The following is a 17,985-nucleotide window of genomic DNA, read 5'->3' as shown; positions in this document are numbered from 1 at the left end:
GCTGAGGTCGATCCTGACCACAGGTGCTGTTTGCAGGGAGTTTGTACGTTCTTCCCATTACCTGCATGGCTTTTCACCGGGAGCTCCAGTTTCTTCCCACACTCCAAAGACATACAAGTTTGTAGGCTAAAGATAGATATGTAACTCAGCGGGTCAGATAGCATCTCTTGAGAAAAGGAATGTGACATTTATAGCATCTCTTGAGAAAAGGAATAAGTGACATTTTGGGTCGAGACCCTTCTTTAGACAGGCTAATTGGCTTGGTAAAATTGTAAATTGTCCCTAGTGTGTGCAGGTTAGTGTACAGGGATCGCTGGTCGGTGCAGACTCAGTGGGCTGATGGGCCTGTTTCCATGCTGTATCTCTAAACTAAACTAAACTAAAAAAAAATTAAACGCCGTATTCTGCCTCGGATATTCATTCCACTAACCCCAATGTGGAACTGACAGTTGAAGGAGACAATAAACTGATGCTATATTAGCCATTTATTGCTTCCGACCAGGTGAGACGGAATCCTGTGCAAAAACTTGTATGATGTTTGTCATTGCATTTGAAATGCTGGATATGCTCGGAAAACGATGGTGATTCCGGCTGATTAAGCTTGTGTCTCAGCGTCGCACAGACGTAGTAAGGAATGTTTTTGAATGTCAAGTCTAGAAACTCTAACCAAACACAGTAAAATGCAGATAGACATACTTCCATCGTAGCTACCATCCTGATTCAACAGACTTGACATTGCTATATATAAAATGAAATGATCTGCATTGATGTATATATTTATTTTAATCTAACTTGAAATGATTCAGATTATTACAAATCAGAAGTGCGTGGCTTTACAGTCAGTATTTTTGAAACATAAACTGGCTAGGCCATTCTTATTGAGAAAATAAAAATATATTGCTCAAGAGCTGATGCATCTGATCTCTTGCTAATGTGCAGCGTTGCGTTGAAAGTAGGACTTTTGATTTGTGGACAGTCGGCGTAGTAACGGTTGCCAAGGCTTTCTTGCTGTCGCTCTTCTTACTGAGTTACTATGGGAACATTGGCAGAAACACAGAGACCATTAGAGAACCTTCAGGGCCGAATGTTTCAAACGTGCTTGTGGTGAATGGGTTTCCTACATCAAATCTGCTTTTGTTATCGGTGGAAAGGTGCATTCTGGGCTCCAGCCTCAAGTGCGGAAATTGGATATGCTTGTTGTAAATTGAGAAGCTTCAAGTTTTGTTATCTAACACCAGCTACCTGTCTCGTTGGTTGCTAATAACAACTCGAGAGCACTGTAAACTTTCAAACAAAAGGTTGACATTCCATGGGGCTTCTCCTGTGTCGTGACCCGTCACAAAGTAGCACAAGCTGTTCTGGATGCTCATGCCTCACCAGAGCCTGGCAGACACTTAAGTGAAGTCTGATCTAGTGCCTACCAGCTCGGGAATAATGGCTTGCAATTTGCCAAACACGGTTAATATTTTACTTTGTCGTTTTCTTGTAATGGGTTAGTGGTTCTGCCTGTAACATGTACATTCTCCTCCTCAGCAAATCCAGGAGCTGGAAGCCACACTGTACAATACCTTGCAGCAGTGCCCTGGAAACAAAGTAAGTGAAACACTGACCGAGAAGCAAAAGGAAGAGTTGAAATTGGCAGTCGAGAAGTGGCGACGTCAGGTCCTGCGGCAGAGCCGGGAGTATGACGGTCAGATCTTGCAGGAGCGCATGGAACTGCTGCAACATGCGCATCAGGTACTGTGCCTGCCCCTCGGGCAGCACTGATGCCTTTACAATTCACCTTTTATACCTCCTTCTCTAAACTGATACTTTGATGGCAGTCATGCTAATGGACTGATTATTACCCCATTAATGTTTACTAATTTTTGATTTATTTTCTCCTTTATGGTGTTTTTTTTCAGAATCAGTAAGGGACTAAAATCATTTAAAATCCAGTGTTGATATTTCCCCATATCTATTAATGCATGCAGGCTACTTCCAGTTCAGCAGAAAATAATTGGCGAAGTTCCATACCAAAAAGGCAACAGACAGAATTTGCCTTTTAGTGGTTTAACACAATCATTAAATTTGTCTCTTTGTGAAAATATAGACAGCATATTTCTCACTGAAGTTATTTCAGTACTGAAACTGTTTCAGCAAAATGAGCTGTAAAATGAACACAGGGTTTGTTCAATGTTAGGTGAATAGTGTGAGGTGAGGTGAGGTGAACCCCGTTCAATTGTTCTCGAGGGATCAGTCATTGTATTCATTGAAATCAGAAACTGAGGAATTTCAGGGCTTCAATGGCATCAAAGGATATGCAGGTAGTGTTGGAAAACATGATTTAGATCAGCTATAATCTTGATGAATAGTGTAGTAAGCTCCTGTTTATCTTTTTGTTCTCATTGAAGCAGGCTTCTTAATTGCAGAGCTGGCAGATCTTTTTGTACAGAAATTAGTACGGGTGCCAGAGGTTATGGGGAGAAGGGAGGAGAATGGGGTTAGGAGGGAGAGATAGATCAGCCATGATTGAATGGCAGAGTAGACTTGGTGGGCCAAATGGCCTAATTCTACTCCTGTTCCTTATGACCTTATGGGAACAGCAAATGCTGTCAGAAAGTGATAGTGTCAGTCATGTTTGAATTGGTGACACTTTCATTTTGACTGAGAAATACAACATGGACACAAGGCCTGCAGCCACCAGGTTCCCACCGACCATTAGTTCTACATTACACCACATTTGCATCCACTCCCTACACCTCGGGGACAATTTGCAGAAGCCAATTAACTTACAAACCTACACACTTTTTGGGAGTGGGAGGAAATCAGAGCATCTGGAGGAAACGCAGGGACAATGTGCAAATTACACGCAGAGAGCACGAGAGGTCAGGATCGATCCTGGGTCTCTGGCACTGTGAGGCAGCAGCTCTACCATCTGTGCCACTGTGCAGCCCTGCAACTTTCTAAGTTGAAATGTTGTGGATTCATGTACCACTTTACACCTAACCTGAAAATCCAATGCCATATTCAATGAGTACAGCACTTTCAGAAATGCTATTTTGCCCTTGCCTCTTTCCCTCTGTGACCAAATAGAACAAAGGCAGCAGATGCATGTGAGCACAACCACCCACAGTTTCCTCCATGACATGCACCATCATGACTTGCAATGTTATCACCAGGCCTTCATCATCACTGATGTCTTTTCCTCCTTTACTGCTGCTTAGACTATCTTTTCCATGAAGCTTTTGTGAAGCAAGGAATGAAAGTATTGGCTGATGTCTATTGATTGGAGTTTGTTCAACTGTGTTTAATTATAAATAGACACAAAAAGCTGGAGTAACTCAGCGGGTCAGATAGCACCTCTGGAGAAAAGAAATACGTGACGTTTCGGGTCGAGACCCTTCTTCAGACTGAGAGTTAGGAGAAAGGGAAACGAGAGATATAGACAGTGAGAAAGAGGGATATGGAACAAATGAATGAAAGATATGCAAAAAAGTAACGATGATAAAGGAAACAGGCCATTGTTAGCTGTGGGCTAGGTGAAAACGAGTTGCAGACAATGAGACTCATTGAACCTAATACAGTGACTTGCGTGTGGGAGGGATGGAGAGAGAGGGGATGCATGGGTTACTTGAAGTTAGAGAAATTAATATTCATACCTGGGTTGTAAGCTGCCCAAGCAAAATATAAGGTGTTGTTCCTCCAATTTGCATTTGGCCTCACTCTGACAATGGAGGAGGCCCAGGACAGAAAGGTCAGTGTTGGAATGTGAAAGGGAATTGTAGTGTTTGGCAACCGGGAGATCAGGCTGGTTCAGGGAGACTGAGCCAGTCTTCGTTTTGCCTTGCCGATGTATATAGAACATAGAAAATAGGTTCAGGAGTAGGCCATTCAGCCTTTTGCGCCAGCACCGCCATTCAATATGATCAAGGCTGATCATCCAAAATCAGTACCCCATCTCTGCTTTCTCCCATATCCCTTGATTCCTTTAGCCCTAAGAGCTATATATCTAAGTCTCTCTTGAAAACATCCAGTGAATTGGCCTCCACTGCCTTCTGTGGCAGAGAATTCCACAGATTCACAACTCTCTTGATGAAAATGTTTTTCCTCATCTCAGCCCTAAATGGCCTACCCCTTATTCTTAAACTGTGACCCCTGGTTCTGGACACCCCCAACATCGGGAACATTTTTCCTCTAGCCTATCCAATCCCTAAAGAATTTTATATGCTTCTATAAGATCCCCTCTCATGCCTTTTAAATTCCAGTGAATAAATGCCTAGTCAATCCATTCTTTCATCATATGTCAGTCTCGCCATCCCGGGAATGAATATGATTGAATATGTATATTAATTGTAATCTTTCCCGGTTCCTTCTTGACTATCTGTATGGCCAGCTCTTGTTCTAATCATTGGGAACTGTGGTCCTCCTACTCCAGATACTTGAATACAAGTCAGGCCTTGGATGCCATTTGTATTCAAGTACTACTGAGGGAAGTGAGCAGCAGTGACAGAGATGCCATCTTTCTAACAAAATGTGACAGTGAAACTTTGCTGTCTGTCCAAGCAGAATATAAAGTATTGTTCTTCTAGTTTGAATATGGCACTCACTCTAGCAATGGAGGAGGCCCAGGACACAAAGATCAGTGTGGGAATGAGAAAGGGATTTGAAATGGTTAGCAACCGAGAAATCCAGTCGGCCTTGGTGGACTGAGTGGAAATATTCAGCGAAGTGGTCTCCGTGTGTACGTTTGGTCTTGCCCATCAGGACACCAGGAACACTGGATGCGGTAGAACAGGGAACATTTGGTCAGGATACCGGGAACACTGGATGCGGTAGATGGGGTTAGAGGCGACGCATGTGAATCTCTGTCTCACTTGGGAGGACTGCTGGGGTCCCGAGATGGAGGCGAGGGAGTAAGTTTAGGGACAGGTGTTACATCTCGTGCAGTTGCAGGGGAACGTATTGCGGTTGCAGGGCAGGGGGTGGTTTGGGAGGGAAGGGTTAAGTGAACCAAGGTGTTGCGGAGGGAGCGGTCCTTGCGGAAGGTGGAAAGGGGTGGAGATGGGAAGATGGGATTTGTGGTGGGATCATGTTGTAGGTGATCATATGATGGGATCACGTTGCATGGTCGGCTGGACCAGAGGTTTGACGCACATGGGATCCAAGGCAAGGTGATTCATTGGATCCAAAATTAGCTTGGTCATAGGAGGGTAGAATGTTATGGTAAAAGGATGTTTTTTTATTGGAAATCTGGCGAGTGGTGTACTGCAGGATCAATGTTGCGCCTTGTTATTCATGACATATTATTGACTTGGATACGAATGAAGGAGATGGTATGTCTGCAGATGACGTGATGGTTGGAACACAAAGTGCTAGAGTAACTCAGCAGGTCAGGCAGCATCTCTGCGAGACATCAGGACTTGCAGGTCAATGATAGGTGTGCTGCATCTACTGGAGTAAGGGAAAGGCACTGGGGAGATGAGCTGGTTGCTTGTGCAGTTTAGCGTGCTTTGATTCATAAATCTGTTTTGGATTGTTCATTTTGTCTTGGCCTTTAGTTCTGAATTGTGGCTAAATTAACACGATGGTGGCCATTGGCCAAAGAGGAAATTAATGTGTAAGTCTTTAAGAATGCAATAAGCTTGGGAGAAAAGGGGACGTAGAACTAACATAATGTGAGTTTTCAGTTGGAGGGCAGGAATAAAGGTGGAGCTGTTCAACACTTGGGTATTCATCTTGTCCTTTTAGACCAAAGATACTAGAGAAACAAGATGGACCACTCCGTTGAAATCGCCTATACTGGTGCAGTACGCAAAGGAGCCATTTTAGTAGGCAAAACCCGCCGTCTGTTATGCCTCTCACAGTGTAATCAGTGTTTTGGGGGAACAGTATGTGTGATGATACCATTAAAATGCAGAATTTATCTAATGTATCAATTCACAAATTTTTGTTATTATTCTTTAAAATGTTTCTGCAAGTTTCTGCCTACTAAAATGGCACCATGATGTACTACGTTTTTTTAGGGTCGAGTGGTCTATCTCGTTCCTCTAGTATCTTTGTTTTAGACCCTGTCCCTCAAATAAACCCCTACACTACCCCATTGCTTCCCTTTTAAGGAAGTACTTCCTTAAAAGCTGCTCACCTCCAACATCTTCCATTTTTAATGAAATAAGTTATAACATTAATTCTATTCACAAGAAACACCTCTGGCTAATTCCAGATCCGCATGGGTGTACTTAATGTCAATGGCCTCATCCTAACAACCTGATTGCATTGTCAATGTACCTCATAGTTCTTATTGTTTTGATTTCAATAGCAGGAGCACAGTAACGAAAGGGCTCTTATCATTATGACTCAGCTTGACAACCTGCCCTTTCATGTTTTTCCTATAGATGACAAATGGCTGAAAGAACTCAAAGTGACTTGGCCAGATTGTCATTTGTCAAATTGATGACGGACCTTTATTTCATCCAAATTGTGCCGGAGCAATAATTTTTCTTTCCAGTGGCAGTGTTGTGTACTGAGCACTTTCATTGATTTGGTGATGAAAGACAAGTCTAGTCCAAGTTCTGCTTAAGCAGTTGTATCGCGCACGCCGCTATTGAAATCAGTGGAGCTGCATTGATTGCTCTGCCTGTACCCAACAATTAAAGTACCACATGAACTAGTGAGCATTTTGCCATCTCTGACAAATTCCTCTCGCAGATTTTTCATCGTAATCAACAATCTAATTTTCCTGACACCGTGGCCACTTCAAATGTGAATCGTGCTTTTTTCAACTTCCTTTATGGTTCAGCAGTGAAATAAATGATTTGATTTTGTTTGAGGGTGCCAAATCTTTGCAGTAAATGTTATTTAGGAAAGGCTGCCATTTTAGTTGTGGTATCGGTAGTCATGATGCAGCAATTCATTTTCAAGGCAACTTGTGTTGCATATTTGTAAGTGAATGGAGAGAAATGTTTCGGAATCATTTTTCTTGAAAATGCTACTCTTTAAAAGTGAGGTTACGAGCAAAACTAAATACATTTATGAATTAAATTGAATCATTGACTAATTTTTCCAAGGCAGGTAACCCAGTTAATTTAATTAATGTAAGTATAGTGTCTCATTCCTCATAATAGCCAGTAGCAAGGCATGAGCCTTCAAATTGAGGTGCTTCATTTTTAAGTAAGCCACTGAAAATCAGCAAGAGCAACTGGATGCCTGGAATGTGAGTGGGGGAGAAGGCAGTACCAGTGTCTCCCCACACTCAATTAGATTGAGGTGCTTGTAAATTAATATTGCAAGGATTGATCACGTATTAAGTAGATTGGGTGATTTCAAGACCTATCAGACGAAGAAAATAGAGAGATAAAGCGATTCAGTTAAGAGAAGGAAAGGAAAACTTTAAAAAAAAAGATTTTTTAGATTTAGATCTAGAGATACAGTGCGGAAACAGGCCCTTTGGCCCACCGGGTCCGCGCCACCCAGCGATCCCCGCACATTAACACTATCCTACACACACGAGGGACAATTTTTACATTTGCCCGGCCAATTAACCTACATACCAACATGATAAATCCTACATTAACCTACATGATAATTCTGAAATCTTCAACAATTGATACCCAAAGGTATGAGACACTATACTTATATTAATTAATTTTTAAAATCTCATAAAATTTTATTGGCAATAATGTGTACTTAAACTTCATTCAAAACATGTTTAGAGGGAAGCAAAATGGTTCATTTATCATGAGTTTAATTGGCATCTGCCTCACAAATACAATAGCAATGCTTCTCCATTCACTTCACACTGCAAGATATATTTACCCAAAGTAAAAGGTGGAGCAGACATTCAACTCGAATGTTTGAGATTGTAAATTTAATTTTAACCACATACTTGCACTTCCACCCAACTGAGGCTTCTGCACCTTTTTTTGCATAAATAATAGCAAGTACAATCAGACACATTATTATGCTGACTTGTAAAGCAAAAGTAATTAAAAATTCCCTCATTAATAAATTAGAGAATTGCAATTACTTGTGCGGCCAAGTTGATACTTTGATCAATCTAAATAATACTAGCTGTATTTTCCCATAACAAGTGACAACTCCCAATTAAAAATCCATGGTAAAAAAGTTACTGGAACGTTTTATTTTTACAGATTACACTTTATGTAGATTATGTAGATTTACATAATTCTTTATTTTTACAGATTACAAAGCAGGCATTGTTCTGTTTCCCTCGGTACAAAATAGCACTGAATGATTCTTCATTAAGTTCATTGATATTAGTTTGTGATAAGTAACATACATTCAATATTGCACCATAATAATGGTCTTCACGTTGAGGCTGACGTGAAGACCATATCCACATTGGACACCTATATTCTGCATATCAATCTGAAGAAGGGTCTGGACCCAAAACGTCACCCATTCCTTCTCTCCAGAGATGCTGCCTGTCCCGTTGAATTACTCCAGCATTCTGTGTCTATCTTCGATTTAAACTAGCATCTGCAGTTCCTTCCTATACATATATTGTGTAACAGCTCTATTTGGACCACGAGTATGACCCCGAGCTTCCAGCCATCGGTCACTTTACTTCTCCATCCTCCTCTCTGTCTGATCTTTCCACCCTTGGTCTCGTACATTGTTCCATTGAAGGTCAACAGAACCTTAATGAAAACATCTCATCTTCTGAACAGACATGCTACGATCCTGCAGGCTCAACATTGACTTCAACTGTGTGAGATAATACATTGAATCCTGCAATACTTGGCCTACTTGTCAAGCACGTACCCTGCAATAGACCCACATCCATGCCACCCTTCTCCAGTTGTATTTAAGGAGATGTGTTTGACAGGTCTTTTGGAGTTCTTTGAGGATGTGGCTAGTAGAATAGATTGGGGAGAACCAGGCAATGTTACATATTTAGATTTTCAGAAAGCTTTCAATGAAGTGCCACACAAGGTTGGAGCTCATGGAATATACTGCAAAGGACTGGGAATTGGTTAAAGGACAGAAAGCAAAACACAGGAATAAAAATAATGCAGGCTACTGAATCATCCTACCACAACCAGAGAGCAGTGCTGAACTACTATCTACCTCTTTGGTGACCCTTGGACGAATCAAAGGTAGATAGGGTGGTCAATAAGGCTTTGGCACACTGGCCTTTATCAGTCAGGGTTTTGAGCAAAGATGCTGGGATGTTATGTTACAGCTGTACAAGGCACTTGTGAGGCTAAGGTTGAAGTATTGTGTTCTGTTTTGATCACCCTGTTCTAGGAAAGATATTGTTAAGTTGGAAAGGATGCAGAGAAGAGAAAACAAGGATGTTGCCAGGACTCGAGGGCCTGAGCTATTGGGAGAGGTTGAGCAGGGTAGGACTTTGTTCCTTGTTGAGGGGTGATCTTATAAAGGTGTATAAGTTCATGAGGGGAATAGATAGGGTAAATGCACAGAGCCTTTTACCCGGAGTAAGGGAATTCAAGAACCATAGGTTTGAGGTGAGTGGGGAAAGATTTAATTGGAACCTGAGGGGTAACTATTTTACACAAAGGGTGGTGGGTATATGGAACAAGCTGCCAAAGGAGGTAGTTGAGGCACATACTATCACAACATTTAAAAACATTTGGACAAGTAAAGTTTAGAAGGATATGGGCCAAATGCAGGCAGGTGGGGCTAATGTAGATGGGGCATCTTGGTCGGCGTCGAGAAGTTGGGACGGAGAGCCTGTTTCCATGCTGTATGACTCTGACTTTAACAAAGTATGCAATAAGAATTACTGTCATACAGATCTGAAATATTAACAGGACCATTCTTTATTCTTTACTTATTTTGCAGTAAACTATTGTTATAACCCTTCATCTGCTGTTGAATTGCACTTGCCTGTGTTCAGGAATATGGGAACACATCTCTCATTAAACTTAATAATGACCAAGTGCATTCCTTGCACTATAACAATTGGGAGAGTGATTATTTACCTTTGCTCTAAGCTTGTGTTCCTATGGTAACTCTGTGCACATGAGCTTCCTGGTCCGGAAGTACACTAGGAGTTTGTTTGTGCTTGTGTCTGTTTCAACAAAATCATCGTTCGGCACGAGGCGAGGGAGCGAAAGCAGACAAGAAAGGTCGGTTAGTTTAACTGTTCTGACAGATAGATGTGTATTCTGCTCTTGAAAAGACATTAGACTTTTTTGCCTGAAGAAGCTACTATTCACATTGTTGTAATGTATTCAGTTTGCTCCACTTGTCCAGGGCTTTAGCGTGCTTTCGGACCCAGAAAGGAAAAAAAACGCTGGGGCTTGAAATACAATTGCATTTGTTTCAACACTTGAGTGGTTTTTAGCTAAGCAGCTGGTGAGGGCACTGGCCTTTGTTCCCAGACAGATTATCTACTTAAATCTCCAATTTTTCAGAGCACTGCAACGATTGTGTTAACCTGGTAGTAATGCCTTTTGGTATGCCTTGTAGCAAGCACCTAGGTTGCATATTCTTTCTGTTGTTAATAAAATGGTTTTCTTTTGTAATTGGGCATTGGTTGTTGTTATTAATTTAAAGGTCTTTATTATAAAAGACTGTTTAAGAAGGAAAGTGTTGATCATATTGAAGGCTAATTTGTGGTACTGTATTTCTGAATGTTTGTTCACAATTGATTCTGGGGCTGTTGATAATAACACTTCATACCTCTGAATAAGGAAATATACCTCTCAAGTAAATTAATACACTACTGTTGAGAAATCTTCAATTATTTTGCAGTGAATCTAGAAAATGGACAATTAAATCATTATATATAAAATCATAAATTTATAACATATTTCTCCCTGCAAACCTATTGGAGTTATGATGATGTAGGAACAGTTCTTAGTTGTTATATTGGCATTTGCAACATATTGGATCTGCTATGCAGTTCCTAACAGGTTGATATCTTTTGCAGAGAATTAGAGAACTGGAAGACAAGATAGAAATCCAGAAAAGGCAAATCAAAGAAATAGAAGAAAAGGTGATAATAATTTACAATTTTATTTTTATAAAATCAATTGCTAATTTTAAAATTGATTTTTCAGCGGTAATTTTATTGTGCATAAATCTGTACTATTTAAAACTTTCAAATATTCTCTGATTGTTGGCTGCAGCAAGAAAAGTTTGTTTACTTACTTAATTAGAAGGCTTTTATCTCGTACTAATATTCTTCTCTTCTTTAAACCTTTCTTCTCCCTTATCCCGCTTGTTACCTTTACGTTCTGATTTATGTTTATGTTTTCAGTTTTTGTTTTTATTTCTGTTTTTCTCCTTAGCTTTTATTCTCTGGCCCTGAAGGCCAGTCGTCAGAAGCACAGGTTAGTGGCTATTACTTACCATAACACCTTATGTTCTGGTTTATTATTGTCACGAGTACTGAGGTACAGTAAAAATCATTGCTTTGCATACCATCCAATAAAATTGGAAAATATATATTTAAATACAATCAAGTCAAACACAAATACAATAGGTAGAGCAAAGGGGAAAATGCAGAGGGCAGAATATAGTTCTCAGCATTGAAGTGCATCAAATCCAAAGACCAAGTCCAATGTTCACAATATAATAGAGGTGAATCATACAGTACCCCAGTTAATGGAAGGAGTTCATAAGCCTGATAACATAGGAGAGGAAGCTGTACTTGAGTCAAGTGGTGCTTGCTTTCAAGCTTCTGTATCTTCTGCCTGACGAAAGCAGGGAGAAGGAAAGACCAGGGTGGGACATATCTTTAATTATGTTGGCTGCTTTTCCGAGACAGTGCAAAGTGTAGATAGAGTCAGTGGTGGGTATCTGGTCTGTGTGGTGGACAAGAGCACACCACAACTCTGCAATTTCTTGCGGTCTTGGGCAGAGGTGCTCCCAACCCGATACAAACTGACAGTATGCTTTGTATGGTGCATCCATAGGAATTTGTAAGAGTCATTGGAGACATGCCGAATGTCCTCAGTTCCTAAGGAAGTATAGGCATTGGTTTGCCTTGTTGGCTATCATTTCAATGTGGTTGGACCATGACAGATCATCGGTAATGTTAAGACCATGAAACTTGAAGCTCTCAATCATTTCCATTTCGGCACCATTAATAGAGATTGGGACATTTGCTCCATCATTCATTTTTTTTTAATTGAACTTGTGTACTGATCTACATTAACCACAACCAGAATAAACCTTCTAAATTCTCCATGAGCCTTTTTTTAATTCTTGATATTTTCATTAAGTGTTTCACCCATTCAGATCAGAGATAATATTTCTGATCCAATAACCAGTGTCCAGAATTCCCCTTCTGATGAGCACAGCTACTTGCGAAATGTTTATGTTGACAACAGATATATTGCAGGTTATTCTAACGCAAAAAGGTGATGTCTCTGTTAAAACTGATACCATTATATTAAGCAGGAGAGGTCGTCTTTGGTGAGAATTGACGGGGAGTGGGGATGGTGATTAAAGATGTAGTGTGTAGGAAGGAACTGCAGATCCTGGTTTACACCGAAGATAGACACAAAATGCTGGAATAACTTAGCGGGCCAGGCAGCATCTCTGGATAGAATGAATGGGTGACATGTGGGGTCGAGACCCTTCTTCAATAAGGTGATTAAAGACTTAATTGTCAAGAATATACGTCCAAAAAGTGTACGTTTCATAATCATTTGCCAGTGGATGCAGTGTCCCACTATGAGGAGGTGCAGCACTTGGACATATTTTAGTCAGGTTTCCAATGCTCATTTGAGAGGCCAAATTAAAATTAATTGATCACCTGGGGTTGTGAAAGCAGGGTGAAATGTTGAACAGAATATGTATTTTCCAGCAGTCTGGGGGTCAGCAAGAGCCCAAATGGATCCTGGCTTTTTAAGAAAGTCTCTGGCCTCAACCTTTCTAAACATTCCTCCACTGCCACCACATACCTTTTCACCTCCCTCTACTCTGATTGTGGAGATCATATTTCTGAAATCCATATCCTTGAACTTGTAAAATTCTTGGTCCACTTACACACACTCGCCACTTATATGCTAGTATCAGGGATCTTAAATTGTCAGTGCAAAGCTTTTATGTTTTGTTGTATTGAGTTCAGTTAAATGAACCATATCACATAATTTAGAAATGAGCTCTATCAGTACCTATTAAGAACATTCTTTATATAACCTAGACACAGATAAAAAAAGAACAGCTAATGCACTTTTATGAGATCACTGAAAGAGCTGCCACTGTATCATGGCTTGCAGAAGGAAACTGTATAAACTTTTGGAAGAATGAACTTTTGGGCAGCATAGTGGCAGAGCGGTAATGTTGCTGCCTTGCAGCGCCAGAGACATGGGTTTGATTCTGACTATGGGTGCTGTCTATATGGAGTTTGTACGTTCCTCCTGTGTATGGGTTTCTTTCGGGTGCTCCGCTTTCCAAAGACGTGCAGGTTTGTAGGTCAATTGGCTTCTGTAAATTGCCCCTAGGGTGTAAGATAGAACTAGTGTATTGACGATCGTTGGTCGGCGTGGACTCAGTGGGCTGCAGGGTCTATTTCCATGCTAGACCTCAACTAATAAACTAAACTCAAATATTTTCTGTCTGATTCTCAAAAGAGTAAAAGGTACAGTTTGTCAAAAAAAGTACATCTCTCAAAATGGTGACATCCATTTAATACCCGTGTTGTACTTCATTCCTTCCATGATTAGCCGACACGAGGGGACGCCAAGCCAACAGAGCAAATCTCAAAGTGTACAAAGCAACAAGAATACATTGAAGTGGAGGCATTGTCCAAATTCCGAGCTTCTATTAGAGACAAACTGGAACACAAGCAGAAAACCGATATATGCACACATGCTAAATCCACGTCGGAAGACTCCATTCAAATTTTTCAAATGCATATCTGTTCAATGAGAAGGAAGACCATTCTGACGACAATTTGTTTTTAAACTACCAAGAAGTATTAGAAAAAAAAATCAAATTTGCTGATTTGGGAATGATGGAGAGCAAACTTAAAAAATCACAGAGCGATAAAGACAAACAGCAAGATGCTAAAGACAAGAGCCGGAAACAATTACAGGAGTTACACACTTCAGAGGAACAACTGTTGGCTTCCCCATCACCTGGGAAAAGAGAACATCCTGGATCTTTTTCAGGGGAACTATTGACTGATTTAAATTCCAAAACTTTACAAGAGTATCTGATAAAATTGAAAGAGGAAAACAAATGCAGAGGTGACAGAATAGCAGAACTTGAAGATTATATTTTAAAATTAATGAATTTACTACGTTTAGCAGAGCCCGAATTCAAAGAAAGTGAAGCTGATGACAATAAGAAAATTCTTGAAGAGAAATTAAAGGAGTATGTGATTCAGTATGAGGACAGTAAAGAGGAGGCAGCAACGCTGAGGAAAAAGTTGATGGAGATGGAGGTTTCATGCCATCAGCTTCATTTTGAGTGTGACGCTCTTAAAGGAAAGCTGGCCTCTGTGAGGGAGCTAGAATCACTGGATTCCCAAAGCAGTGACGAGGAAGGTCAGGATAAACACAGTGCCAAAGCAGAGCTTCTTCAAAGAGTCAAGAATTTAGAAGGACTTTTAAAGCTTAAAGACATGAGTGAGAAGGAGCAGACAGAAACCATCAAGGATCTTGAAGCCCAACTTTTGCAAAGCCAGGCGAATCAAAGGCTTCTTAGCTCACGCTGTGCCAAGTTGGGTCAATTGACGAAGCAGAAGGAAGATATTGAACACAAGCTGGAGGAGAGGTACAACCAGGTGGAGCAACTACAGATAGACAAGGAAAGGTCTGAGGAAGAGTACCAGGAGCAAATCAAATTTTTGTTTGATGAGATCAAGGAGCGAGATGATGCTCATGGCCAACTTGAGGCAATGAACAGAGATCTGCTTCAGAAAATTGAAGAGTTAGCAGAATGCAGAAATGGACTTGAATTAAAGACTGCCAAATTAAAGGGGGATCTGGAAGAGAGAGTGAGCTGTGAGTTAAAGTTAAAAAAGCAATGTTCAGATCTGGAAAAAACGGTCCGAGACTGGGAGCAATTTGAGCAGCAAATGAATGAGCAGTTCAAGCGAGTGGAAGGAAAGCAAAATGGCAAAATTAAGACTCTGAGGAAACAACTTGTGGAGAAAGATGAAGCTTTAAGAAAAACCTTGCAGTCAATGGAAGAAATGAAGCAAAGTGCCAAGAAGGCAGAGAGCCTGGTTCATGAAAGGTACGAGCTCTCTCCGGATGTTCTTAAGGAAAAGACAGAACTCGAAGCTGAGTTGAGCAGAAAGACTGAGGCTGAAATAGACCAAGCGGGATTCATTGTGAAAATGAGAAGCAGGTTTGAAATGGAGCTGAGTGCGAAGAGCAAAGAACTGGATCACTTAAAAGATGAAGCCGAACATTTAACCGAGGAGCTTGGTGAACTGCAAGAGCAGCAAAGGCAGCAAAAAGAATCTGAGAGGAAGTTGCAGGAACGAAATAGGATGCTGGAAGAGCTGGTGGGAGAAATGCAGGAAGGAGAGACCAGGAACTTACAAGAAAAAATAACTCGCATGGAGAAGCTGCTCGTTATGAAAGAAGAAAGTGAGGAGAAATTTCAGGCAAGGATTTCCAACCAGGAGTCTCTTCTGAAAGCAATGGAAGAGACGCAGGGAAGGCTGGCCCAACGCAACGAAGAGTTGGGTGTCAAACAGCGTGGGATGAGTGAAGAGCTGCATCGTTGGAAAACAAAGTGTTCCAGCCTTGAAAACTTTGAGAGGGAAGTTAAAGTGCAAACACGATGTCAGAGAGACAGGATAAAGGAATTGGAGACCGCCAAAGCTGATCTGGAGGCAAAACTTCAAAAGAAAATCAGAGAGTTTGATGAGCTTGACATTTTAAAGAGCAAGGAACAAGCAAATATAACAGCGGAGCTTACCAAAAAGATTGAAGAGCTCGAGGTCAAAGAGTCCATCTGCCAAGCAGCAAAGCAAAATCTCGAAATGCAGTTGAAAAAGAGGATAAAAGAAATTGAAGTTTCTGAGGTGAATGTGAAGAGCCTGAAGAGAAAACTTGAGGAAGCAGAGGAAAAGTGGAGTGAAATAAGGAACATAGAAACTACTCTTCAACAAGAAAAGAAAGCACTTGAAACCCAGCTCGCCAAAGAGTCTCAGTTGACCATCTCTTTGGAGGCCATGGTTAAAGAGGAATGTCAACAGTCACAAACTTTGACGGGAGAGCTGCACACTAAAGAGGCAGCTCTGCGGTCACTACAGGAGGAGCACTCATTGCTGCTGGCAAGAATTCAGGATTTAGAACAGGTAGGTGCAAGATGTTACGGGGCTAAAGATTTGGGGTCTGAGAACAATGGCATGGAGAACGGATCTAAACTTTGGAGCCTGGCACTCTGAAAAGAGATGATCGCTGTCTCATCGTTCAATTATGGCTCTGGTTACTGCATTTGTTGCAGAGGGACATTTGGAGGGATCAGTTGGGTTATCAAAAATTCCAGCAGGATGTTAATCGGTTGGGCAGGTGGGCTGAGGAATACAGTTTAATTGAGTTTAATGCACAGAAGTGTGAGGTGTTGTACTTTGGGAAGTCAAACCAGGGCAAGATCTACAGAGTGAATGGTAGGGTTCCGGGGAGTGTTGTAGAGCAGGGGAATCTAAGAGTGCAGGTACATTGTTCCATGAAAGTGGTTTCACAGGTAAGCAGTAGGGTGGTCAATAAAGCTTTTGGCACATTGGCCTTCATCAGTCAGAGTATAGAATTGGGAGGGATGCTACAATTGCCCTGGACATTGGTGAGGCCACATTTAGAGTAATGTGTTCAGTTTTGGTCACTATTAGAGGAAAGATGTTGCTAACATGGAAAGGGTGCATAAAAGATTTATGAGGATGTTGCCAGGACTAGAGGGCCTGAGCTCCAGGGAGAGATTGAGTAGGCTAGGACTTTATTCCTTGGGGCGCCAGAGGATGAGGGGTGATCTTATAGAGGTGTACAAAATCATGAGAGGAATAGATAGGGTAAATGCACAGTATTTTACCCAGAGTAGGGGAATCAGGAACCTGAGGAAATAGGTTCAAGGTGAGGGGGGGGGGGGGGGGGGGGGGGGAATTTACAAGGAACCCGAAGGGCAACTTTTTATAAAGAAAGAGCAGTAGGTATATGGAGCAAGCTGCCAGAGGAGTCAGTTGGGGCAGGTACTATCATAACATTTAAGAACTATTTAGACAGATATCTGATGGGGATAGTTTTGGAGGGAGATGGGCCAGAAACCAGGTGGGATTAGTGGAGATGGGGCATGTTGGCGGGTTTGGGAAGATTGGGCCACAGGGCCTGTTTCCATGCTGTATGACTCTATGACTCTAATCTGCAAGGTGACAAATTGTGAGTTATGGATGCCTGCAATCAATATGGACCCCGAAGACCCATCTAGCTGGTTCCAGGTGCCTGTGAGGAAGGCAGTAAAATGTCTCCTGCGCAATGCAGCCATGGGCTTAGTGTGGGCAAGGCTTACAGACTCACACAGCTTTGGCATTCAGTTTAGGCACATGGTGCAGGAAGAGATGACTTAGCCTGTAAATGACATTGGGAAGGTGAATGTTCTCTTAAGCATTTGGCCTTCCCCAACCCCCATTTAAAACACATTTGGATAGGTACATGGATAGGTTAGGTTTAATGGGATATGGGCCAATTGCAGGCAGGTGGGACTTGTGTAGATGGGGCATTTTTGTTGGCATGGATAAGTTAGCCCAAAGGGCCTGTTTCCATGGTGTATGATTTTATGTAGCACAGCGAGTGGATTCTCATTATAAAGTTCAATCCAAACCTCTGGAGCTACCTATGTAGAGTTTACACATTCTTCCTGTGACTGCGTGGGGTTCCTCTGAGTGCTCCAGTTTCCTTCCACTTCTCAAAAATGTGTAAGTTGGTAGGTCAATCAGATACTGTCAATTGTGTAGACTCTGGGAGAAGGCATGGGGAGAAGTTGGTGGCAAAGTGAGGAGGTTAACATGATTTAGGGAGTAAGATCAGTGTAAAAATGTCGTGATGGTCAGCA

The 17,985-nt window shown here is 41.4% G+C and overlaps 2 protein-coding genes across 12 annotated transcripts in view; both read left to right on the top strand.

Annotated features, from left to right (window-relative positions):
• The window catches only part of LOC144596164 (janus kinase and microtubule-interacting protein 1-like), a 248,153-nt gene extending 234,267 nt beyond the window's left edge, over positions 1-13,886 (top strand). For 4 of the 6 annotated variants that reach the window (XM_078404362.1, XM_078404370.1, XM_078404346.1 and 1 more), the window contains 4 exons: positions 1,534-1,737; positions 10,901-10,966; positions 11,262-11,303; positions 13,647-13,886. In XM_078404362.1, coding sequence (XP_078260488.1) covers positions 1,534-1,737; positions 10,901-10,966; positions 11,262-11,303; positions 13,647-13,886 — 552 coding nt within the window. Of the gene's footprint in view, positions 1-1,533; positions 1,738-10,900; positions 10,967-11,230; positions 11,304-13,646 lie in introns of all 6 variants that reach the window. The other 2 variants (XM_078404386.1, XM_078404378.1) reach the window with 1 other exon arrangement.
• A 47-nt stretch (positions 13,887-13,933) lies between these two features.
• Positions 13,934-17,985, top strand: part of LOC144596125 (uncharacterized) — a 95,356-nt gene continuing 91,304 nt past the window's right edge. For all 6 annotated transcript variants that reach the window (XR_013547573.1, XM_078404319.1, XM_078404313.1 and 3 more), the window contains exon 1: positions 13,934-16,240. Coding sequence is in view for 5 of the 6 variants with exons in the window: in XM_078404319.1 (XP_078260445.1) it covers positions 13,934-16,240 (2,307 nt within the window). In the remaining variant the exon portion in view is untranslated. The remainder of the gene's footprint in view (positions 16,241-17,985) is intronic.

This window comes from Rhinoraja longicauda, chromosome 1 (assembly GCF_053455715.1).
Source record: "Rhinoraja longicauda isolate Sanriku21f chromosome 1, sRhiLon1.1, whole genome shotgun sequence".
Classification (NCBI taxonomy): domain Eukaryota; kingdom Metazoa; phylum Chordata; class Chondrichthyes; order Rajiformes; family Arhynchobatidae; genus Rhinoraja; species Rhinoraja longicauda.
Note: the sequence above shows the minus strand (reverse complement) of the source record. Positions and strands in the feature narration are given on the sequence as shown.